This window comes from Biomphalaria glabrata, chromosome 11 (assembly GCF_947242115.1).
Source record: "Biomphalaria glabrata chromosome 11, xgBioGlab47.1, whole genome shotgun sequence".
Taxonomy (NCBI): Eukaryota; Metazoa; Mollusca; class Gastropoda; family Planorbidae; genus Biomphalaria; species Biomphalaria glabrata.
In genome coordinates, this window is record NC_074721.1 from 1,348,029 (window position 1) to 1,375,263 (window position 27,235).

The 27,235-nt window shown below is 37.9% G+C and overlaps 1 protein-coding gene across 1 annotated transcript; it reads right to left on the reverse strand.

Annotated features, from left to right (window-relative positions):
* Positions 1-202: 202 nt before the first annotated feature.
* On the reverse strand, positions 203-27,235 carry LOC129921709 (homeobox-like protein HDP1). Its single transcript, XM_056004239.1, has 2 exons — positions 27,150-27,235; positions 203-1,439 (listed from the first exon to the last, which is right to left on the reverse strand). Exons 1-2 carry the CDS (start codon positions 27,233-27,235, stop codon positions 203-205), a joined length of 1,323 nt encoding a protein of 440 aa, XP_055860214.1.

Here is a 27,235-nt window from a genome sequence, read left to right on the forward strand (position 1 = left end):
AAGTCTCATTTTATAAAAACTGAATGTTGTTATCGAGTATATTTCTATTTTGTAATGTTCTGTGGCTAATGTTAAGTAATAAATGATACATAGTCGAAGTCAGATTAGATTAGCCCATAACACTGTAATTGTTAAGTTTCGTTATATGAAGAGACTCTTTTAACAATATATCAACACAAAGCGTCAACGTCAGAGTTTATAATTAATTTAATTTAATCTTCATGAACACTATAAACACTGTTCCGTTTCTATTCCTCCATTTGTTCAACTTGTTCAACCTGTTCAACTTGTTCAACTTGTTCAACCTGTTCAACTTGTTCAACCTGTTCAACCTGTTCAACCTGTTCAACCTGTTCAACTTGTTCAACCTGTTCAACTTGTTCAACTTGTTCAACCTGTTCAACCTGTTCAACTTGTTCAACCTGTTCAACTTGTTCAACCTGTTCAACTTGTTCAACCTGTTCAACTTGTTCAGCTTGTTCAACTTGTTCAACTTGTTCAACTTGTTCAGCTTGTTCAACCATTTCAACTTGTTCAACCTGTTCAACTTGTTCAACTTGTTCAACCTGTTCAACTTGTTCAACTTGTTCAACCTGTTCAACTTGTTCAACCTGTTCAACTTGTTCAGCTTGTTCAACCTGTTCAACCTGTTCAACCTGTTCAACCTGTTCAACTTGTTCAACCTGTTCAACTTGTTCAACCTGTTCAACCTGTTCAACTTGTTTAACTTGTTCAACCTGTTCAACTTGTTCAACCTGTTCAACTTGTTCAACTTGTTCAACCTGTTCAACTTGTTCAACTTGTTCAGCTTGTTCAACCATTTCAACTTGTTCAGCTTGTTCAACTTGTTCAACTTGTTCAACTTGTTCAACTTGTTCAACCATTTCAACTTGTTCAACCTGTTCAACTTGTTCAACTTGTTCAACCTGTTCAACTTGTTCAACTTGTTCAACCTGTTCAACTTGTTCAACCTGTTCAACTTGTTCAGCTTGTTCAACCTGTTCAACCTGTTCAACCTGTTCAACTTGTTTAACTTGTTCAACCTGTTCAACTTGTTCAACCTGTTCAACCTGTTCAACTTGTTCAACCTGTTCAACTTGTTCAACTTGTTCAGCTTGTTAAACCATTTCAACTTGTTCAACCTGTTCAACTTGTTCAACTTGTTCAACCTGTTCAACTTGTTCAACTTGTTCAACCTGTTCAACTTGTTCAACCTGTTCAACTTGTTCAGCTTGTTCAACCTGTTCAACCTGTTCAACCTGTTCAACTTGTTCAACCTGTTCAACTTGTTCAACCTGTTCAACCTGTTCAACTTGTTTAACTTGTTCAACCTGTTCAACTTGTTCAACCTGTTCAACTTGTTCAGCTTGTTCAACCTGTTCAACCTGTTCAACTTGTTTAACCTATTCAACCTGTTCAACTTGTTCAACTTGTTCAACCTGTTCAACACGCATTCGCACCATTCCACATTTACACTAACATGCGCACGTAACTGTAATATATAAGTATATAAGTTGGTACGTACGCGGAAGGCTAATAATGAGACTACAATATATAAGAACTATTGAAATAGAATCGTAACGGAAATAGAAACAGTTACGCTAGAGACTTTGAGCTAACAGGATGTGTTTTTGTATTGCTTTGCACTTAGAATAATATAACGAAGTTTGGCTTTTGGACAGTTCTCTCTTTACTGAATAAAAGTTATGATTTATTGATTGAAACAGTCTCTGTTGAGGTTAGTTTGTACATAGGGGAGCTCCCTTTCAGATCTATAGGGCAGATGATGTAAGGGTCATCTGTCTCTGTGGCCCATGGTTATCGAGGGTGTCATGTTGCCAGCACAACGACCTACCGCCTATAATATACCCCAACTTATGTCAGGTGCCCATTAGAGCTGAGGCGCCCTAAAGATCGCTAAATTTAAAATCCAGTATTCGAAACCTGGACCCCTCGTTTCGGAATCCAAGCGCTTTCACACTCAGCCACCCCGCTTCCTAGTATGCACAATTAATCATTTAGTCAAATCTTATGAAACTGTTGATTTAAAGGGAAATAACAACAATAAAACGTTTAGGATTAATTTGAAAATATTTAACGAGGTTATTTCCCTTTGATTAGTATTTAAGAGAATAACAACTTAATAAAAAAAAAGGTGTGGGGGGGGGGGGGGAGGAGTAAGGTGAAGACTAGGAACAATGAATGTACTTAGAGACAATGTGTGTACGTAGAATGAAGTCATTTTCAGGATTAATTTATTGATTTTCGTTACACTTTTCGATTAGCTTAAGTCAGGGGGAGGTATGGCGAGAATGAATATGTTACTTTAATATTTTGTTATGATAGTGATATCCCCTTGTTGAAGTACACCTAAACCAGAAGTGTGAATAGTGTTGCACTTGTTGTGAACTGAATGGTATAGTCTTCGTTGAATGTGCGAGAGAGTGTGTTAGCTAGTGAGGTCTTGTTCCCAGGTCCAGGAAGGTTGGACGGTCGCTACTGGACTGGGGGTTTCGTATTAATATTTATTAAAGTTGATGAAAGAGGAGCGAAAATTGTATATAAGCAAAAACCAAAAGGCAGGTGACCCAACGGCAGACCCCGAATGCGATGGATTGATGATGTGAAAGCAGATCTGAAGCAGCTTGGGGGTTAGGGCGTGGAGAAGAAAGGCCCAGGAGAGATCTGAATGGAGGGATGTGTTGAAGCAGGACAGAGCCTTCCATTGGCTGTAGCGCCAGTGGGATGGATGGATGGATGGTCATTATTTGTGCTTTATCGGATATTATTAAAGTATTAAAGCATCATTATTATTCATGGAGTTGAAGATTATTAATAATTAATACTTGGAGGGACTAAATTAATTTTTTTTTAAATTAAGGCTAAGACTAAGACTAAGACTGCTTTATTGATCCTTACGGAAATTTGTTGTGATTACCAGGACTCGTTTCTCATATAAAGACAACACAACAGAAAAATACACATAGATACAACAGACAACATAGAGAGTTCATTCAGCGACTACACACAGGTATCTTGGTGCATTTCATGTTCCCTGATCAATGAGTGGCGGTGATAGAGTCTGACCGAGTGAGGTACGCACGAGTTTTTGTACCGCTCCGTTCTTGTTTTGATTGACAGCAGTGGCCCACTTCGCGACATCGCAAATTCGTTTTCTCTGTAACTTATCTTACTTAACCGTAACTGAGGGCTCTCGGTTATGACAAATATATTAGATGTAATATGCTTTGAACTGATTAGCCTATGTGGAGAATTCCCCCCCCTCCCCCTGCCAGCACTTGACGGGAGCCCCCTAATGAGTGGGTTTATTTTTTTAGATTAAATATTAAATGTTACGCAAAATGCAGAGGCCCCAAAAGAGGTCAGTCCCCCCCAGGCCCTCAAACGATGGCCAATTCCAAGTTACGCCACTGCTAGATGTGAGCTCAAGTGTAATAGGATGTGTTTTCAAGAAAGACAATTCATACTTTGACAAAATAAAGGGGATGTAACGACGCATGCCAAATCTGTAAAATACCTCATCAGAGAAATCGTTGATGTTTTTACTATATGAGAGAGATGCCAGGAATTACTGAAAATCCGTAAAGCTAAAAGAGCAGTGAATGTTTGGTAAAAGAGGTTGGACACTCTTCTGAAAGGGAAAGAGAGAAGGCATGTAAGTTCTTTTACAGAAAAAGAAAGCTCAACAGTAGGCTTCTAAATAATTTTGTCAATTAATTATCCCCCCCCCCCCCCAATTTTTTTTTCACTCTTTCTCTCCGTAATTATTTACCACATTCTGGTAGAATCAACGCTGGTATCGTCAGTTAGGAGAAAAAGAGTTAAGTTAGTTAAATTAATTTTTAAAAAATGGGCTTTGCTTGTTTCGGATGTTTATTCATAGTTGAAAATTAATATACATCATATTGAAAACCTCCCGCAGGACGACAAGGGTGGGTTAGGCATCGAGAAGATCGAACGTACAGCGTGAATAATACACTACCAGGCAGCCACACGTATAATCTGTGATAATGACTGGCATCTGAGATGAACTTCAACTGGGAACATATAGCTCTGGAAAAAAAAAACTAGGCAGTCTGACGTAACTGACTGACAACTACACAGGCCGCGATCGACAATATGTGTCAGTCTTTTTCTTATTTAGAATTCTACAGGAAATGTCTTCATGGGACTATTCCTATTAAGGGGCATAATCAGTTTCATTTCTTAGTTTCGTAGTTTTGTATTTCTTTGGGTTATCTCTCTTTGTACACTCTTCGCCTACGTGCTTTGGTTGTGTTGTGGTTCAATATCACTGATAATAATATCTGTTCTTCGTATATGTCTATGCTGTAACTTAGGAAGTACAAAACATCTATTATAAACTTTGGACATATTTTGAGTTCATAACTGAATTATATGGCCTACAATACTGGAAGATATTTAGATTTTTATTCTACAGAACGCTTATTTCGGAAGCCACTTTACACCTAAGGCCTAAGCCTCCATGCCCCCCATTCATCTGTCAAGGATTCCATATATATTTTTTTATTTTTTAGAAAATGGTACAAAACGTCGACAAGTGTGGTAAATTTTTCTGTTTTTTTTTTTTTTTAATCACACTTATATCAGGGGGAGGTTTGGCAAGAATGAATGTTACTTTGATATTTTGGTATGATTGTTATATCCCCTGGTTGTGAATGTGAATAGCATTGCACTTGTTGTGATCTGAATGATTAAGTCTTCTTTGGATGTGCGAGAGACTGTTAAGTTAGTGAGGTCTTGCTCCCGGTCCAGGAAGGTTGGACGTTTACTTCCTGGACTGGTGTTTGTATTATTAATATTAATATTTATTGTGCATTATTTGAGCTATATTGGATATTAAAATATCATTGTTATATTCTATAACAGTGATGCCCAAAATACGGCCCGCGGGCCAGATCCGGCCCGCGACGTGGTTCCATCCGGCCCACCGAAATGTCTGCACAAAGTGTAGAAAATCTGCTACTTCCCCCTCCTAAAGAAAAGGTTGAAAAATGTCTCTTTACCTACGTTAGGGCCCTATATTTTTCTCCGATTGATTGTTATCATGACCTTTAACATTTGTGCGTTTGAGATTGATCTCTTGATGTAGAAGTTACCACAAAAATTAAAAAAGTGGAAAGACCTTTACTTTTTGGTAGAACATGATGATAAGCCAATATATTTGAGTTGTTTATAAAGTGTGGCTGTTTAAAAAAAAAGAAACGCATATAAACGGCATTATAAAACAAATTTGATGTCATTCGAATAAAAAGATTGTTAAACAAAGTCTAGAGATTGGAAGATTAGTGTTAATATTTACCAAAAAGAGACAAGAATATGAGTCGTTGGTAAAGCTAGCTGTAATGTTGCTCATATTTTTAGTACAGAAATGAAGCCGTTTTCTGACGCATGAAAAAAAAAAGATAATATCCCATTAATGAATGTAAGTGCTAGATCCACAGGTTTCTAATCAAATAGTTTCAGGTCAATTTCATTTCGTTTTTGTACCTTTCCTTTATATGGCCCGCGACACCGGTGTCGGAAATTAAAATGGCCCGCAGGTCGATTTATGTTGGGCATCACTGTTCTATAAGATCTGGAGTTGGAGTTAATGTGTATTGAAGTATAATTATTCTTAGTTGTAATATTTAAGAATGGAAGAATTAAAGAATCAAGTAATATTTGTTCGTATAAGTGAAAAACCCTAGTGAGCCCAAGTAAAGATACACAAGAACAAGAGACAAGCGTATAATGTGAGCCCTGACAACTTACTGTGACTTTATCATTAGTATCATTGGGGGTGGGGAGGTGTAAATCGACAATTTTAAAATGTGGTGGACCACTTTACATGTCTGAGAGGTACGGTATTAAATGTGGTGGACCACTTTACATGTCTGAGAGGTACGGTATTAAATGTGGTGGACCACTTTACATGTCTGAGAGGTACGGTATTAAATGTGGTGGACCACTTTACATGTCTGAGAGGTACGGTATTAAATGTGGTGGACCACTTTACATGTCTGAGAGGTACGGTATTAAATGTGGTGGACCACTTTACATGTCTGAGAGGTACGCTATTAAATGGAAAATCACTTTTAAGTTATTTACCGTCTAGCGAAAGCTAGCCGTGCTTTTTGGACGCCTCCAAATATATATGGGATGGCTGCCTGGTCGTGCGGTTTGCGCGCTGGACTGTCGTTCAGATTTATCCATTGTCCCGGGTTCAAACCCTGCCCGCTCCCATCCCCCGTCTTCCTGCGGGAGGTTTGGACTAGGAAGTAATTATCTTCAACTCTGAAGGAACATCCGAAACATGTCAAACATTTTACATTTTACAAAGCGAGAGTGTGACAGTTTATATAGATACGCCTGCCTTCATAAATCAGTATCTACCAAGCGTTGGTTTAACTCAATCTTACTATTTGAATCTGAGACATAGGTACTATACAGAAAACGGTAAAGATATTTGCGTCATGGACATACGATGGCAAGACCGAAATATAAATATCAAAAGCCAGTATGGACTGTTTATGGGGGCTTCGTATAAATCAACAGGACACAGCACGTATCTGGGACGGTATCCTTTACGGGGGATGACCGCATGACATAGCCTTTTCTTTTTTAGTGAGTTTAAAGATGGTCGGCGTAAGAGAGTTGACCCACGGAAACGCTTTAAATGCCAGCTTAGGCGCCAACTTGCTTTAGCTGACACAGAAGAGAGCCTCTGGCAGTAGGCAGTTTCCGTACGAAACAGCTGGAGATCACTTTCTTAGGTCGCGGAGACACGCCAAATGAACATCCAATTTTGAGGACATACGTAGAAGGCGAATAGAGAAAGTCGACAATTGGCGGACAATGGTTATGACTGCGCTGATTGTGGCAAAATATGTAGGTCGCAGATGGGGCTGCGTAGCGACGTAAATTTATGTGCTTCTCAATAATCTTCAGATTCGAAGGCAAGCCTTTTTATTAGTATCAATTTATAGGTAGCATTGCTATTTGACATCTACAACCTAACTGAACCTCTACAACCTAACTGAACCTCTACAACCTAACTGAACCTCTACAACCTAACTGAACCTCTCAACCTAATTGACCGCTGCAACCTAATTAAACTCTACAATCCAAAAGACCTCTACAACTGATCATGAGTTTTCTCCACTTGTAATATTTAAATGAAGACATCTCTCCTTTTTTAAACTCTAACGGATTGTTTCGGTCACTACAATAATAACTACATTTTCCATGATTAAACTAAAAAGATATGTAACTCTTTATACACCCCTGTAGAATCGATTGACAAACTTGGCAATGAAATAAGTTAAAACAATCTGTGGTTATAGTGATAACAGAAACATCTGTAAGCTCCATGTAGATTTGTCATAAATTCTGGATCTAACAACACACAACACAAGTCTACCTCCTGGGCCAGAGTCAATATATCACTCAGCGACCAACACGCCGCGGACGACCAGGGCTCCACCATCTCCCCCTTGCTACCCCAAGTGTGACGAGCGATATGATTTCAAAAAATCCAACCTCAGTGGACACAGTCAATCGCCCCCCTCCCATGATGACGCAAGACTAACTTGTCTACAACTGTCCAAGTCCTGTCTTCTCATCAAAGGGGAACAATCGCTTTGAAATGCCACCACAGTTGCTCCCTGGTTCACGCTAGTTGGGTGCCTGGCGCCACGGCGTATTGCGCCCGCAGGTGTAGAAAAAAAAAAAAAAAGAAACATTAAGAATCAAAAGAAGTCAAAGAGTGAGAAAAAGCTGGAAATAGAAAATAAAAAATCTTTTAGACCAAAATAGCCGTGACCAAAAATACGTTACATGAAGTGAATCGAGTAGAATGGAATACAAATCAACCAACCCTAGTGTACGTACACCCCTGCTTAACAATAAAGGAAAAGACGTGCGCCCAGATGAGGTCTACCTCTGGTGTAGGCAAGTTTCAGGGGCGACTTCACCTTAATCGTCCTTAGAGAAGTCAAGCTTACACACACACACACACACACATACACACACACTCTCAAATCAAAGAGAACAAGATGGGGGGTGGGAGAGACTGGGGAACTAAAAATAAAAATAAAGGCTCCAAGGTTTTGTTTCAGAAAGTGGGTGAGTGGCTGTGAGATTAGTTGTTTTAGCATATAGCACAAGAGGCTGTGAGTTTGAATCAAGTAGTATTCTGTGTATGTGTGACGTCACGTGCCCTACTTTACAAAAATACAAAAATAGGAAACATTTGATCCTTTTTACCTTTTTTTTCTGTTGGTTGTTTCACTTTTGAGTTTCTATTGTGGTTTTCAAATCACAACTTTATTGGAGATAATTAGCGGTGTGCACAATTGTGGAAACACAAACTCAAAATCGGCCCCCGAAGTGGTCCACCTAGGCAGGTAAAAAGGCAGGTTTCAATATTTTCAGAAACAATAACAGAATCAAATTCTATCCAATGCAAATGACAGAGAAGAATGGGAAAAAAAGGTTAACAGATCTTGTGTGGTGCCCCAGCGGTCCAGCAGACCAAGGGATAGGTAACAGTGAAGTAAGATTTGAACCAGGCCTAACCGATCTAATTATTTTATTAAGCCTAAAGACAAAAAGAAAACAAAACAAAAAAAGACCTTTCTTTCTGTGTATGCCTGTGACTATGCCACGCGGCAGTTCACTAGATATAAAAAAAAAAAACAATTGTTGTTTTAAAGTATTTCCCACTTAAATGCAATACTAAATAGATTTTTTCTCTTTTAAAAAACTTTTTTTTTTGTAAAGGTAGTAATTAGTAGGACAGAATTTACTTAACGTAGCAATACAAAGTTTTAAAAAAATATTTTTTGGACAAAAAATCTAAAACCATTGCATAAATGTGTAAAAAAAATATTGTAAATATCATTCACCCTCACCTCCGGTGTTTGTACTATTAATAGTGAATAGTTGTAAAAATGGGTCTAAAATATTATGATGTCGGATTTTCACTCTTTTTTCTAGTTTACCAGATCTAAACGGGACGGAAGGACGGACAGACCACACAAAACTAATAGCGTCTATTCCCCTTTTCGGGGGCCGCTAAAAACATAAAGAAACTAGAACAGACGCAAAATAGAACAGTGAGATTTATAACAATCACATTTGATTAGAGTAACTCCATAAGTAGAATCACTAAACTTGAAGGCACTTCAGGACAGATGACTAAAAGGTAAAGTAGCTATAATACATAAAACACTAAACCATAATTTACAAATAGAAAAACAAAACTTCATGAAATACTAAGAAAGACACAATGATAGAGGTGTTACAGAAGTTCATCAGAAAGACACAATGATAGAGGTGTTACAGAAGTTCCTCAGAAAGACACAATGATAGAGGTGTTATAGAAGTTCCTTCAGAAATGAAGAGGAGCCCAAACCTCCCTCATGATGACGGGGAAAGGCGGCGAGCAGGGTTTGAACAGGGACCATCAAGATAACTGTCCAGAGCGCTTACCACACGACCAGGCATCTATTTCTTAAGGTATTAATTTCAGGAAATTCTGTTTTATGTAGCACAAGAAAATTGTCAAAATGAACATAATTGAAATGGTATACTCTATTTACTGTTCAACTACTTTTATACACGAAGACACACACGAACAACAAAGATATATTACCGGTCTTAGGCACAGGCAAACTAGAACTCAGATTGGTGAGGGCCTAGCATAGGATTTTAAAAAAATTTTGTTGAGAAAAGCAGTGAAACTTGGATCCATTGCAAAGATCTATCTCTCTACGTCTGATAGACTCGCTCTAAGTTTTTACCTCGACTCGAAGGTTATTAGCAAAAGTTTAGGTTTTATTGTTAGAAGGCCTTCTGGTGAAAATGTCCAGACGTAATTTCAAGTCTGCTGCATCAAAGGGCAAATGAAAAGCTTTACAAGGAGTGGTCAACGAATCGGCTAATTAGCAGGAAAAAGTCATGAACATGGGTCAAGGAAAATGCAGGTTCAAGCAATGCAGGAGGAGAGTCAGCATATCGGCTTCGATTGGAAAGATCTAGGCCTTATGGCCATCTTCAATTAGCAATTGGAACATACCGAAAACATATTGATGGATTTCAATATCGTCACGTTATCAATACATTACGTGATTTTATTTTTTTTTTTCATTGTTTATTTATTTATTTATTTATTTTTGGGGGGGGGGGGCAACTAATCACTTCTCTTAGGGCGGCCCTAGGGCAGAGGTTCTCGACCGTTTTAGCTCCGCGACCCCCTAATACAATTTTAAACTAGACGGCGACCCCCCCAGCCATAAAATCTTTTTCGTTCATTGGCTTAGGTTAATCAGTAAATGTGATTTAGTTAGTGTTAATTTTTCTTCAGTATGTGATTACATCTTCTCCATAGAAATGTTTAGTTCCGCAATGGCGTTACGACGCATTTGCTGGACAGTAATTTCAGGTTGTTGAAAAAAGTATACTGCAACAACGAAGATGTGGTCCGCAACAAATGTTTTCGAATAACAATAAAAAAAAAAAAAAGAAAAGAAAAGAAGAGACTACCAATAAAAATCACGTCTACTTTCATTGATGATACATTCACTTAAAGTGTTCGTATCCCCTGGCTAGATGCCAGTGTTCTTAGATCTATGTTTGTTATTCCCACTTTTTATTTTAATGATACTTGGCGATCGTTTCATAATTTGTTTAATAATAATACAATCTGAATAATTTTCCAATCGTAAGTCATCCAAAATACAAATGTATATCGACTATAGTACAAACATGCTTGTTACAACACGTTACAGACACCCAAAAAATATATGTAAAAAAAAAACTTCCGATTGAAAAAAAGCCCTCCCCCCACCAAAATATCAATTTTCTGATGGTCTTAGGTGACCCCTCGCTAATGTTCATTCGACCCCCCCCCCCAAAGGGGGCAGCGATCCACAGGTTGAGAACCCCTGGCCTAGGGCCTTCAATTATCTTGAACCGATATATGAGTGTATGCATGTGTCTGTGTAAGTGTCTGTCTGTCTGTCTGTCTGTCTCTCTCTCTCTCTCTCTCTCTCTGTGTGTGTGTGTGTGTGTGTGTGTGGAGATAGAGAGAGAGAGAGAGAGAGAGAGAGAGAGAGAGAGAGAGAGAGAGATTTTGCTTGTGCATTTATTTGGTGCACTAGTTGATACTTTGGCTACGAATGCACACACGACACGCAGCGCCCCAAACACATATGGTTGAAACATAAATCTGGACGATTCAAGCGGGGCGTTTAAACACTTTCCAATTTTGTAAATGGGTTTCCATACATCACGCATCTCACATATAGATCAACTTTAATATAGAAAGATTTATTGCCCCTCTAGAATCAGTTTGTGTGTGTGAGTGTAATTATGTGTGTGTGTGTGTTTAATTGTGTGTGTGTGTGTAAGAGATTTTGGGGGAGGGGGAGATATTTAGCTTATTCAATAACTTCCACCATATTTTTCTTTTTAAAATATACACATCGTTATAGGGAAAAGAAAAAGGAAAGATGATTTAGATTTAAGACAGAAACTAGTTTTATGAAGTATAGGGGGAGTAGGCTAGGGCGCCACGCAAGATCAAAGGGTGCCTATCTGTGTGGAGTTGTCATTAATTTCTCATACATCTTACGTTTAAACGGGGAGCTGATAAAACCGTTGCACGGAGGCCGATTATTAAAAAATAAAAAGAGAGAATTTTTTTTTTTTTTGGGCAGACGATAAGTAAGAAGAGGAATTCTGGGTAGAGTCAGGATTTATACTTTGAAACGATTTTCCATGTAGATATCTGTTGTTACCGGTGGTTGACTTGTAGCGCCACACTGCTGGTAGACAACTAAACCGTAGTAATCGTAATGTATCTAAACTAATAAAACTTATTGCTTGAATAACTTCACCATGTGAACAAAACCTAAATATCTATCTATATAAATATATAATTCTCTTCATGGCTCAAGAGTTTGGACACCAAGTAATGGAAAGATCACTCTTTTATTTCCGCAAGTCGGACGGACTTGAGTTACCCCACGTAATTTTAGAGGCGAAAAAAAAAAGGGGGGGGGGGGGAGAACAAGTAGTATTCACCCATCACTAAATAGCAGGGCCGGACTTAACCATTGTGACCGAGAAGTTATGGAAAGAGAACAAGTAATCTACTCTGTATTCACCCGATACTAAATAGCAGGCCCGGACTTAACCATTGTGGGGCCCTATGCGAAACGGATTTCGCGGGGCCAAGTTTGGGTAGGGATCCGTATAATAAGAGAAAATTAAGAGTTTGTATTAGAAAACAAATTCGTTTTTGCATTTTATTCATTCTTTTCTACGCACAGAATTACTACACGAGCCTTGCGTGTAGTGACGTCATACAGTATACACAGTATTTGCAGAGGCAAATATGTATACTAAATGCATATAAATACAAACCATTTTTACAACATGTTTTAAAGATAGACATTTTTAAAATATTTACATTTTATAGTGTACTATCCACGTTGACTTTAATTTTAAAATAGTATGTCTTTGATATTAAATAATAATTCTATTACTATTATTATATTGTTAGGTTAATCACTTTTCAATTGTTTATGATTTAATACTTGTGAATTATGAGAACTTACAAATAAAAACATATAAAAAAATAAAAAAAAGCCCACAAAAGAGGCAAGATGGCCCATAAAAGAGGCACATAAAGCCCAAAAAAGAGGCAAAGAAAAGAGGCCTAAGGCGCAAGGATTCCTATGATGATAAAGCTAAGACTGAATAGCGCAAATTCTGAGGTTTCCTTTAAAAAAACAACAAAAAAAAAACACGTGTTTTGAGCGGGAAAATAGGACAAGCTAATGAACGCAGTAACTATCTATATATACAATTCTCTTCTTTCCTCAAGACGAGAAGAAGAAGTAAAGGAAAGATCACTGTTTTATTTCTGCGGATATAGTTATCCCACGAAATTTATTTCCTACATAGATCACGCTCAATAGCAAGAATAACCAATTGTTTCAATCTATATACGAGCATTGTTGACCTCAAATAATTCTTCATTAGTTTGAGAAGCTTCTTTCACTAGATTCCACAATTAAGGGTATTGCATAATGCCTTTTTTTTTTAATCGCGGGTAAGATTGGCGTTTTCCCTATTGAATGACACCCCAAAAAAGACAATTTTTGTCCATACATTTCAGGAGATTTGTAGGAGTTTTCAAAAGATTTTAATAATTTCCTGATATTTCCAGGACTTTTTCGTATATTTTGCAATTTCAGGAGATTTCCAGGGTCTCCTGGTTAATCGACTGGAGTCCGCGGGAAATCTGTTATAAGTTATAAAATGGTCTAATTTAATAATTTATACACCTATGAAAGTGCGTGTCCTATGAAAGTGCGGGGCCCACTGCTGTCGCAGTGGCCTAAGGCCGGCCCTGCAAAATAGTGGCATATGCTACGCCGCCGGTCGACTAGTAACTTTTATTATGATATTGACAAAATCAAGTTGAAATGAGATAAAATCAATGTACTAGACATTAGTAATAAATGGTGACCATGATCAGCCAGGGAAAGTACACACACACACACACACACACACACACACACACACACACACACAAACACGCAAACACTCAGATGCGTACATTCTTACAAAAATAACAACTTATGTTTTAAACAAGGAACAATGTGTTTTCGAAACAATTAAGGGCGGACTGACTATATGGGCATTTGGGCATATGCCCGGTGGGCCGGTACCCAAATGGGCCGGTAGGGCCGCCAAGGGGCCTCATCAATGCCACTATAGAACGTATTACATTATTAAAGGTTTTATACAATTCTCTGGTAATAGGGGCCGACTGAGCGTCGTGTTAAAAATACAAACTTTTTACAGATTCTACAGTGTAATACTAATTTAATCTAACACATTGTCCAGAGTATTGCAATAGATTTTATCCGTAGACCATGCTACTAGTAGACTCCATCCTTTTAAAGGGCAATATAAGGCCTATATTTCTTCTATAGATGGAGTTCATTGTATGCATGTGTTCAGTTATTGATACATTATTTAACTTAACAGAATGATTTTGAGGACAGGTAGACCTACAATTGGATGTCCATCATACGATATACAATTTGTGGGCCGGATTGTATAGAAATGCCCGGGCCAAGCTTAACACACAGGCCGCCTCTGGAAACAACACATTTCCGAAACATTCTGTGAAACGAAAAAGACCCTTGAAGTTCTTTACTACAACTAGGGGACGATAACTATGTTTCGGTAACGCATTATCTGTTACCTCCCCTTAACTTTAAGAATAACATTTTATTTTATTGCTAATCTCCGAGGCCAGAGGCTTTTTGTGTCGGTCAGCGTGGTGGTCATAGCTATGACAACACCTGGGGGTGGGAGAATTTAACGACCGACAGGTTAAGGGTTTTTCTCTTTGTATCTTTTTTTTAGTTATTGAAATGACCACTGGTCAAAAACATCATATAACGGTTTCTGGCATTCCGCCAATCATTTCTAATGTTTTTCTAAATTTATAACATACTTCAGAATCATAAATCTGACTTTGAATGTCACGTTTAAAAAATGTTAAAAAGTAACAAGAAAATATAATATTTTTTAACAATCTTTTCTTTTCCACCGCCAGCCAAATAACGACACTCCCTTTGTAGCAACGATTGATATACTCTTGATAACTAATGAATGATATGAATAATTGACATAAAATATCGTCCCTCCTCCCTTTCTCGGTCATCAGCGGTATTTTTTTTTTACCCTTACCTATCCCTTAGTCTGTTGGACTGTTGGGGCACCATGCAAGATTCGTCAACCGTGTTTCTCCATCCCTGTCTTTTGCCTTAGTTAGAACCTCTTTCAATGGCAGGCCCTTCCATTCTTTTATGTTGTCATCCCATCTCTGTCTCTTGTCTGCCTCCTTTTTTTCTGGTACTGTTCCCTGAAGGAAGGCCTTTGCGGGCCCCGAAGACCTTGTTATATGGCCATAGATTTTAAGCTTGCGTTTTTTTTACGATAGTAAGCAGCAGCTCAGCTGTACTTAACATCATATCAAGAGAAAGGCCGGTTCATTCTGGTACGTCAGGGGTTCTCAACTTGTGGATTTTAAGATTGCGTTTTTTACGATAGTAAGCAGCAGCTCAGCTGTACTTAACATCATATCAAGAGAAAGGCCGGTTGATTCTTGTACGTCAGGGGTTCTCAACCTGTGGGTCGCGATATCAAGGGGGTCGATTGACGATTAGCCAGGGGTCACCAAAGACCATCGAAAAAATGGATTTCTATTGCTATGTGTGTGTGGGTGGGGAGGTCGCGGCAGTGTAGTGGATTGCAAAAAGGGGTCGCCGAGCTTAAAAGGTTGAGAACCGCTGTTGTACGTTGTCCAGCCAGCTTTTTCTCTGGGCGATGTTCTTGCTTCCTCCACTGTACCGTGAAGGATGACTCTTGACAGTCAGTCATGTTTTACAATACCGGATTGGATCTAGCCCTCGGACCGTAGTATTTGCATTACTGATCTTATGGTTAAAAAAAAAAAAAAAAATTTTTTTTAAATCTTTGTTTTTAAATGTAGCATTTTCTTTTACAACAAAGCTACAACATTTCAGACTTTTACAGAAACTAAACTACAACATTTCAGACTTTTACAGAAACTAAACTACAACATTTCAGACTTTTACAGAAACTAAACAACAACATTTCAGACTTTTACAGAAACTAAACTACAACATTTCAGACTTTTACAGAAACTAAACTACAACATTTCAGACTTTTACAAAAACTAAACAACAACATTTCAGACTTTTACAGAAACTAAACTACAACATTTCAGACTTTTACAAAAACTAAACTACAACATTTCAGACTTTTACTGAAACTAAACAATATTTTCAGACTTTTACTGAAACTAAACAATATTTTCAGACTTTTACAGAAACTAAACTACAACATTTCAGACTTTTACAGAAACTAAACAACAACATTTCAGACTTTTACAGAAACTAAACTACAACATTTCAGACTTTTACAGAAACTAAACTACAACATTTCAGACTTTTACAAAAACTAAACCACAACATTTCAGACTTTTACAGAAACTAAACTACAACATTTCAGACTTTTACAAAAACTAAACTACAACATTTCAGACTTTTACTGAAACTAAACAATATTTTCAGACTTTTACTGAAACTAAACAATATTTTCAGACTTTTACTGAAACTAAACAATATGTTCAGACTTTTACTGAAACTAAACAACAATATGTTCAGACTTTTACAGAAACTAAACAACAATATGTTTAGACTTTTACTGAAACTAAACAACAATATGTTCAGACTTTTACTGAAACTAAACAACAATATGTTCAGACTTTTACTGAAACTAAACAACAATATGTTCAGACTTTTACTGAAACTAAACAACAATATGTTCAGACTTTTACTGAAACTAAACAACAATATGTTCAGACTTTTACTGAAACTAAACAACCATATGTTCAGACTTTTACTGAAACTAAACAACAATATGTTCAGACTTTTACTGAAACTAAACAACAATATGTTCAGACTTTTACTGAAACTAAACAACAATATGTTCAGACTTTTACTGAAACTAAACAACAATATGTTCAGACTTTTACCGAAACTAAACTACAATATGTTCAGACTTTTACTGAAACTAAACAACAATATGTTCAGACTTTTACCGAAACTAAACTACAATATGTTCAGACTTTTACTGAAACTAAACAACAATATGTTCAGACTTTTACTGAAACTAAACAACAATATGTTCAGACTTTTACCGAAACTAAACTACAATATGTTCAGACTTTTACTGAAACTAAATAACAATATGTTCAGACTTTTACTGAAACTAAACAACAATATGTTCAGACTTTTACTGAAACTAAACAACAATATGTTCAGACTTTTACTGAAACTAAACAACAATATGTTCAGACTTTTACTGAAACTAAACAACAATATGTTCAGACTTTTACTGAAACTAAACAACAATATGTTCAGACTTTTACTGAAACTAAACAACAATATGTTCAGACTTTTACTGAAACTAAACAACAATATGTTCAGACTTTTACTGAAAACTAAACAACAATATGTTCAGACTTTTACTGAAACTAAACAACAATATGTTCAGACTTTTACTGAAAACTAAACAACAATATGTTCAGACTTTTACTGAAACTAAACAACAATATGTTCAGACTTTTACTGAAAACTAAACAACAATATGTTCAGACTTTTACTGAAACTAAACAACAATATGTTCAGACTTTTACTGAAACTAAACAACAATATGTTCAGACTTTTACTGAAACTAAACAACAATATGTTCAGACTTTTACTGAAACTAAACAACAATATGTTCAGACTTTTACTGAAACTAAACAACAATATGTTCAGACTTTTACTGAAACTAAACAACAATATGTTCAGACTTTTACTGAAACTAAACAACAATATGTTCAGACTTTTACTGAAACTAAACAACAACATGTTCAGACTTTTACTGAAACTAAACAACAATATGTTCAGACTTTACAAAAACTAAACCTAAACATTTTCAAATTAAAAAAAAAAGACAACATTTAAGAATTTTATAGAAACAAAACTACAACATTTTCAGACTTTTACGAAAACAACAAAAAAAAAAAAGCTAGAATTGTTTGATTGGGAATTTCGAAGAGTTTAACCATTAACCAATTTTTTATTTTTCGAGAAAGTGGGGCGGGGGGAGTGACTTGAATCAGAAGTAATAAATAATGTACTCTTTTGCCCTCTGTACCCAATCACACCTGGAGTGCCGCCTCTGTGCGGGGATCAGTCACACCCTATAAAACAATTGTGCAGCCTGGTTCACAAAATAATCGTTGGAATATCCGAAAACTGATATCACATTGGAGAGAGAGAGAGAGAAGAGAGAGAGAGAGAAAGAGAGAGAGAGAGAGAGAGAGAGAGAGAGAGAGAAGAGAGAGAGAGAGAGAGAGAGAGAGAGAGAGAGAGGATGGATGGATAAAGAAGATACGAGAAAGAAAAGATACAGATCAACAAGTTTGGGGCCTGGAAGAGGGGGAGGGGGAGGGGGCTTGGCAGAGCCCTTAAATCCGAACTGCCACCGTGGACCAGGGAGTAATTAACTCAGAGACAGGAAGGACTGCCGGACTGAAGTGAATAGTGTCACACTGATTTACTCTTCCTGATTCCGTCCCTGCAGAAAAAGAGGAACATATTCGTTTGCAGCTCCATCGTTCCGTACAATAGAATGTAGAACAGAGAACTAGCCACATCTATTGTGTTTGTGTCTTCCACGACACAAAACTGTGAGAACACACACACACACACAGAGGTTTTCACATTTGGAAAACAAGCAAAAGATTTTTTAAAATCTTGTTAAAAAAAAATATCTAAAGGAAAGGACTCCACACTTACAACTATATCTCTCAATAGTCCCTATTTCCCTTTAAGACCTTTCGAAGTATACGGAAGATCAAGTAAAGGTCATCTGTTTCTTTGTCCCGTGGTTAACGAGGGTGTGATGTGGCTAACACAACGATCAACCAGGTTTAGTTTTCCCCTACTCATGACCGGTACCCATTAGAGCTGGGTGAACTCAGAGGCGCCCTAAATATCCAGAAATTAAAAAATTGCAGTCTCTTAGGAATATAAATGTTATTTCACGTATTGGATATCATACAAAATAATTACCAATAATTAATTGACTGGTACATTTTAAAATTTATTCATGTTTTGTTAGGTACAATAAATGTTTAAAGTGTAAGCTTAGTCCGAGAATGGGTGTGGAAGAAATAACGTGTACAATCTTTTTACCAGACAGACAAAAAAGACAGACAGACAGAGTTGATATAACCTTTAAAAAAAAGAACAAGTCATCTAAAAGATACAGATCTATAGATCTATAAATACATCTAGACATCAGTGGTGGCCACCCAGTGGCTCATACACAAGCATGGCACGGCAGTATTAAACGTGTTATAGTAAATCAGAGACACAGGAGACCCTATATTCAACTAAATCAGCGGTTCTCAACATTTTAAGCTCGGCGACCCCCTTTTTTACAATCCTCACTCTGCCGCGACCCCCATCCACACAGCAATAGAAGAATAGACAAAAACAATCCATATTTTCGATGGTCTTAGGCGACCCCTGGCAAATCGGCAAATCGACCCCTAAGGGGGTCGCAATCCACAGGTTGAGAACCCCTGAACTAGACTGACAAAAAGTTATGACGTTGTCAGTTGATACCTCCTCATGACAAGACTCCATCCAATCTCAGAAAATTAACCAGACAAGCAACCGGGCTCCATTCACTTACTTTCATGCATGTATCCAATCTCAGACAAATTAACACATTCCCGTCCACAAATATCGCAGGTTTAGGTGGCCCCGGGTACGCTGTTCTGCCTTTTCGGGGCACCTGGGTGGAAACGGTTACTTGAGGGGGTAGTTAGGCTAAATGAATGGCGAAACATAACTCCTGTGGGGATGCCCACGGGTAGACGAGAGTCCACCTCTTGCACGGGCGGGGTTGTAAAAAAGTCCCCACAAACCTGTCACACATCCATGCGCCGTTCCTCAAAGGGACCTTTACATAAATGGCGAGTCCCCCACGGTTAGCTTGGTACAATGAAGGAAAATGGCGGAGGCTCCCGGTGTCCTCGGCCTTCGGCCATGTGCAGCCAAGCATGCGTCGGGGGCCGAAGGCATTGGAAACAGCAATGCTTTACATAGGCATTGACTCGGGTCTCAAACAGAACTGTGTTCCCACAGGTTTTTTTTTTTTTTTTACTGTTAGGCGTCCAAATAGGTTTTTTTTTTCAAACTTAGGGCTCGAAGAGCCTTCGCCTCAGCCCTTGGACATTAACAAGGTTAAGGTGGCTTTCGCTTCGGTGATAGGGAGCTGGCCATCTTCCGCACTGCACGCTTTTCTTCCAGAGCTGAGGTCCATGTTTTTTTTCGCTGTCCATATCTTTCTTGGTCACAGTCTCTCTCCGTCTGGTGCGGTCTAGAGCTATGTCTTCCCAATGGTCAGTATTGATGTTCACTGATTTGAGGTCTCATTATCTTATCTTATCTTATATAATACAGACGTTACTTCAAAAAAGAAGATGACTACGTCCTACGCGTCATGCATCTAGTCGTGCATATTAACCAATGACTTAAATTCTGCCAAGTCACTGGTTTTCCTGGCTAGCTCAGGCAACCCATTCCATGCTCTAATAGCACTAGGGCTATTAGCATTACTAAAAGCACATAGCCAAAAAGCATACACAGATGCAGAGAGTTTGATTAGGTCAGCGGCTTTAGAAATATATGATTTGGGCTGTCAAATCAGACTGCATTAGGCCCTCATTAGGGTCCGCTAATATCCTATGGCTTGTAAAGCAGTCTCTGAACTAAAAAAAAAATAATTTGAGAACCTCTGCCATTTAATCTGTGCAAAATCCAGATAATCTGCAGAATAACTGATGTCTACACTTAAGCGATATTATATGTATACATCGTTCTAAAAAAATATTTGGAAACAAAATATATCACAATAGGAAACATTAGAAGCAAAAACACAAACTGCAGTTAAGAGTATTAAAGATTACATGTTGAGTTATAGGTGCGTTGGATTTCCTTTAACCGTCAAAATACTAAAAGTGCCAAATAGAGGATTATAAATACTAGCTAATAGTCAAACATTGGTTAAAAATTAAGCATAGACAACAGCAATAGCGCCAAATAAATGGATATAAAGAATCGTAAGTCGGTTGGGCATTAAGCATATACACACATCATAAATTTGAATTGTGAGCCAAATTTATCTACCACCAAAACTCCCACATAAATAATATCAGAATATCTAATGAGAGTCATCGTGAGATATCTCCCTCTCTCTCTCTCTCTCTCTCTCTCTCCGACTCTATCATCGAACAGATTATCAAAAGATAAATCTTCGTATGAATCACGTGACCAGGTGAGGACTAAGTTGGGTCCAAGACATTGCCCCACACCCTTCCTCTCCCCCCCCCCCCTCAAAAAAAAACAGGTCTACGCCACCATACTCTCGCAAATCACAGCGCTCTTTGCACTTGGTGGATAGCCCAGCCCACCCCAGTCCCTGCTCGGAGTAAGTAAATCAATGTTAATAAGGGCGCTGGTTAGGTGTCACAACAAAGACGACGCCACAGCAATTAGCCCCGGCCTGTACCAGTGTTAGCAGTAGCAGTAATGTGTTTTGGGGCGTATGCAGCGCCCTCGCTGGTACAGTTTAGCCCGGACTCCCTATCATAAAAACAGTAATAAACTTAAGCGGGTCTAAAATAAAAGTCTAAAGATGTTTAATTGTCATTGGAATATGGGAAAGGAAGAGGAAGATTTGGTTTTTCTTTCTTGGGCCTAGATGTATTCAAACTTTGCATGGATGCTGGAAGCTGGATCACACATGCAGACCATACAAAATGTAAAATAAAGTTCCCCTCCCAGACCTTGCGATCTATGGGGCAAAAGATGTAAAGGTCATCTGATTCTATGTCCCAATGTGTCATGTGGCCAGTATCACGAATCAATAATGTTACCTCATTCTACTTCTTTCTAGAAACGAGGGTCAGGTTAATTGACCTCCTTCAGTCTTAGAACGGCTATGGTTCATCTCGCAGTACACTTTTTCATGTGGCTGTGGTGCCCTATTTTGGAGAGACACTCCCGTCCACAAATATCGCTGTTTAAGGTGGCTTTCGCTTCGGTGGTAGAGGAGCTGGCCATTTTTCGCATTGTCCGTTTTTCTGCCAGAGCTGAGGCCCATGTTCTTTCACTGTCCATAGCTTTCTTGGTCACTGTCTCTCTCCATCTGGTGCGGTCTAGAGCTGTGTTCCAAATGGTCAGTATCGATGTTCTCTGATTTGAGGTCCCGTTTTATTACATTTATGTAACGGAGGTGGGGAGCGACCAATTTTTCTTGAGCCAGTCGCGAGTTGTGCGTAGAGGATGACTTTCGGGATGCGATTGTCCTCCATCCGGCGAACATGTCCAAGCCAGCGCAAGCGGCGTTGTCTGAAGGCTGTAAAGATGCTGGGAATACCTGATCGCGCAAGGATCTCAGTATTGCACACTTTTTCTTTCCATGTGATTTTCAAGATCCTACGGAGACATCTCAAATGGAATGAGTTCAGTTTTCTCTCTTGCTTTGCGTAGGTGGTCCATGATTCACTGCCACTCAATAGTGTACTCATAACGCATGCCTTGTAGACTTCCATTTTGATCACTGTAGTGAGCTTCTGGTTTTCCCTAACTCTTGGTCTGAGTCTAGCTAAGGTCGAGGCAGCCTTCCACATGCGTTTTTTTTAATCTCCTCTTCTAGAGACAGGTCATCTTGAATTGTAGATCCAAGATAGCAGAATTTATTTACGGCGTCCAGCTTGTTATCGTCTATGAGGATGGAGGGTGGTGCTGTAGCAGGTGGTCCCATAACGTTTGTTTTCTTCGTGCTAATAGTCAAGCCATATTCTGTACAGGCCTGAGAGAAGCGGGACATAAGTGACTGAAGTTCTTCTTATGTGTGTGCGCCACCGCTGCGTCATCCGCGAATAACTTATCTCTTACGAGGGTGGTTCTGATTTTGCTTTTGGCCCTCAGTCTGGCAGTTATAATTAAACAATCAGAACAAGAGGTCAAGAAAACTAATCGCATACCTCAAGTTCTAGTAAGTCATAGCTAATAATAGTATTAAGAATAAAAGTTTATGGGATTCTAGACAAGACGGTTTTAAAAAATATTAATTGAAAAAAAAGGGGGGGGGGGAATGAGTTAGCCTCGTTCCTAGAGTTGTTGCGGGTTTATAAGTTGTAATAAGTCATTAAGTACTTTATATCTTTGTAGTCAAATAATATATGTAAAAGTAGAAATACAGTTACAAATATAGGACAGATCAGTTGTTCAGTTATATCAGTATATGTACACACTATTACGGTGTGGCTACGTTACTTAAGTGGTTTTGTAAGAATATGGTGTTATACTTATGGCTTGTCAAGTAGTGCTGTATTCTGAATTTAATGTTTTGAAGGAGCTCATTAAAAGAAAGAAACAGGTAAAAAGGATACGAATACTGTTTTAAAAAACAAAGCTTATATAAGGGAAAGAACCGCTAATTACTGTCATTTATGTAAAAATTACAGGGTTTAGCGCCCTTTCTGCTATATAAAAACAAAAAGTATTAATTATTACTAAATTATTAACTAAATGCTTAATCTTTGGATTGATTCATGTATTGTTATCGAATATGAATAACTTTGCAACATTTCAACTTGATTCGACTATAAAATTGGGAGAAAAAAAAAACGTGTAAAAATCTAATGACTGATTTTAACATTCGATTGGTTGTCTGTTTTTTTTTTTATATAAAAAAGTTTTTAAAAAAATTTTGCTTGTTGTAAATAGACTTTCATCTTTCTAGGCAGACCATTTTAAATATTTACACATTTTGGCTTTATTGGCTTAAATTGTACCACAAATTGAGAACACAGTAGTATACGTGTATTTAATCTTATTACTCTTTTTTTTTTAAAAAACTTAATTTGAGAAATAATTTATTATATCAGATGTGCAAATTTTAAAAGTCATTAACATTCCTACTGGACGGGCTGATATGTATGTAGGTCTATATCCTCACGTTGGCTTACGCTGATGGGTATAAATAGAGACATACACAAGGGGAGAGTAGAAGTGAACAGGTTTTATCAAGGGACGATACTCGGGGTATAAAATATGCCTACTTTGTGGTTACAGGGCCGGTAATTAGGACCAGCCCCCTGTAGTGATGAAAGGATAAACATGGTAGAGGAGATAGAGCGAGTGATGGTTTATTGGCGGGTTTAAAACTTGATACACCGACATGGAACTTGTGAGGCAAAAATTAAGGGAGAGAGAGAGAGAGAGACAGCGAGAGGAAGGTAAAGCCAGACTGGGAGAAAGAGAGAGAAATAAAGATGTAAAGACAGTCAGAGAGAGAGAGAGAAATAAAGGTGTAGAGACAGAGAGAGAGAGAGAGAAATAAAGGTGTAGAGACAGAGAGAGAGAGAGAGAAATAAACATGTAAAGACAGACAGAGAGAGAGAGAGAGAGAAATAAAGATGTAAAGACAGACAGAGAGAGAGAGAGAGAGAGAAATAAAGATGTAAAGACAGACAGAGAGAGAGAGAGAGAGAGAGAGAGAGAAATAAAGATGGAAAGACAGAGAGAGAGAGAAATAAAGATGTAAAGACAGAGAGAGAGAGAGAAATAAAGATGTAAAGACAGAGAGAGAGAGAGAGAGAAATAAAGGTATAGAGACAGTCAGAGAGAGAGAGCTGAGAAATAAAGATGTAAAGACAGACAGAGACAGAGAGAGAGAGAACGGAGATACAAAGCTATGTCTGAGTTGGATGCAGTTTATTTTAATCCCACGTATTCAAATAATAAAAATTTATGTTTATAAAAATTCTTCTAAAATGGAGGAAAAGCTATAAATAGAAAGCCTATCGATGCATCCTGTCCAATGTGAAGAATACAAATTAATTAATAAGCCTGACATTGTATAGCTTAAACAGGCCATAGAAGCTTGGAGGGGGCCTTTTGCCCAATCTTACCCTAAACATAAATATACGTACTTTTTTAAAATAATAACAATGTCTGTATTTTTTTTTATTAGTTCTGTAGACGTATTGAAAGTCAAAATGTAGAGAAACAGCAGATCTCAGTGAATAGTGTTTAGTGTGAAAATCTAGAGCATTTCTAACAAGTATTTTAATAATTCCACACAAAGTAAAAACGGTTTTAAATTTCTCGCTTTCAAAGAATCAATTAAAACTAAGTGGTTTGTGTGTCTGTGTGTGTGACGTTGCCAACTATTATCAATCGTTCGTTTGCTTAAGATTCTTTAAGGAATCTGTTACGGGGTGTGTCTGCACGAGACCAATCGTTATAGGGGGGCCTCAACACTGACCTGCGACGTCGCAACCAGTGGGCAGTAGAAGACCACTAGCTCGTTGCCGCCTAGTACAGAACTGTGACGAGGCAACGACGTATTGGTTTAAACGGACGAGTGGTCTCGGTTTGTGTGCTGTTATATTGGCTGAATAGATTCTGATCTAACCACGAGCTGGACAATCGAAAGGAAGTTTTAAAAAAGGGAGGGGGGGGGGGGCTGATAACAATCTATGTTAGTTGAGTGGAGGTCGGAGACTGAGAGACACAGGGGCGTGTGTGTTTTCGGTAGTTCTTGAAGTCATTTGTAATTTGTCCTAATTTTTTAATAACTGCGTTTCTACATACATCTACATTGAAATTGAAACTGTATATTTTGGCAACAAGACAATAAAAAAAGAATACTTTTTTTTTAATAAACAAAGTTTTATATTAAGAGTACCTGTATCCATTTGTTTGGATCAGTCATGTGATTAAATTTGTAATAAAGCTAGACAAACAATAAAATAGCATTTATAAAAATAAATTTGAAAAAATGGAGGAACGACCTTAATTCGAACTCATGGCTCAAGCTTTCTCAGGCTTCTCAAGCCAACACGGTAACCACTCTGCTAGTTGAGAGCTGATGAACATGGAAGACTGTATAGTTATCTATTGTTTCGTCCTATTTTTTCACCTTAATGTTCACTATGACTCAGACGACAACCTATAAGTGGGACTAATTCAGCTTATACCATCACCTTAGTCAATTATAATTACAATTTCTTTCCCTTGTTCGAGATGCCAAATGAAATAATTAATTACCAATAGTTAATTACTTTTAAATTGATTCTTGTTTTATAAGGTAAAAGATATAACAGTTCGAAATTTCAGCTTGATCATTGATTTGTTGTCCTAAAAAAGAGTATTTCCCTGTATATACACAGTGCAGAATGGAAAAAGTTGAGAAAAGCTTTGTAAAAAAAAATAATTTTTGTTTTTAAAAAGGTTTGTTCAAGTTGTAATATAAAATCATACGCCTACAAAGTTTTAGTGGATGAGCTGTCTGGACCCTACAAGACAACCACAACCGTGTAACCAGAAGCCACAAGCATCTTCTCTGATCACCATGTCACGAATAGAAGCCAAAACCATTATAAAAGTATTCATCCTTAAAATATTTTTAAATTTTTTGTTTAACAAATCAAAAACGAATATCAAACTAAAATCCTATTGAAGCTTGATATTTGTCAATATTAAAATATGCGTCCTCTATGTGGGACCCCTCATTTGAAAAAAAAACAACATATATAAAGAAACTAGAACAGACGTAAAATAGAGCATTGCAATTTATAGCGAATAATATTCACATTTTACTAGAGAAACACTATTAGTAAAATCACTAAATTTAGAGACGCTTTAGGACAGATGACTAAAAGGTAAAATAGCGATAAAAAAAAAAACCAAGCCTTGGCTCTATAAAATACTCAGAACGACACAAAGACACATTGCTAGTTCCATAAGCTGTCAAATGTGTACAAATGCTCCTTCTTCCATAGTGCTATTAGAGCATAGAATGGGTTGTCAGAATCAACAAGGACAACCAACGACTTAGCAGATTTTAAGTTACTGATTGACATGCATGACTAGATTGACTCATGGATACGAGTAGGGCATAAGTATCTTATAATATCTGTAATTTATAAGATAAGATAAGATCTGTTATTTATAAGATAAGATCTGCCCCACCTCTAACCACCCCACTGCTACAGAACAACACAGTTTCTTGAACAACGAAAACCCCCAAAATATTTGTTTTAAAAGATACTTCATTAGCAAGCGCGTGCAATATACATGGTTGTCAAATGGAAAGAATTTGGTGGGGCGCATTTTGGGGTGCCGAGGGAGTTAAGGGGGGCCAATGAGGCAGGGGTCACCTTTATTGGTTCTGCGTGCACCAACAGTACAAGAAGGCTATCTTAACATTCAAGGGGGGGAATGAACCCACAACGAATCAGGAGACAATGCAAGGCGACCCCTAGCGGCAGGATGCGTTCGATTTATTTATGCGATGCTACGGGCAGTAACTCCTGGCGTGCATATGGAAGTTGAATTGAAAGAGGGAAGAGTTACGTCACCTAAATCTCTTACCGAACCAGACGTTCGTCGGCTTGGGTTGGGGTCAGACCGGAGAAAGGCGGATCTGTCAGGGAAACCTGAGAGGGTGTTAAGGGCAT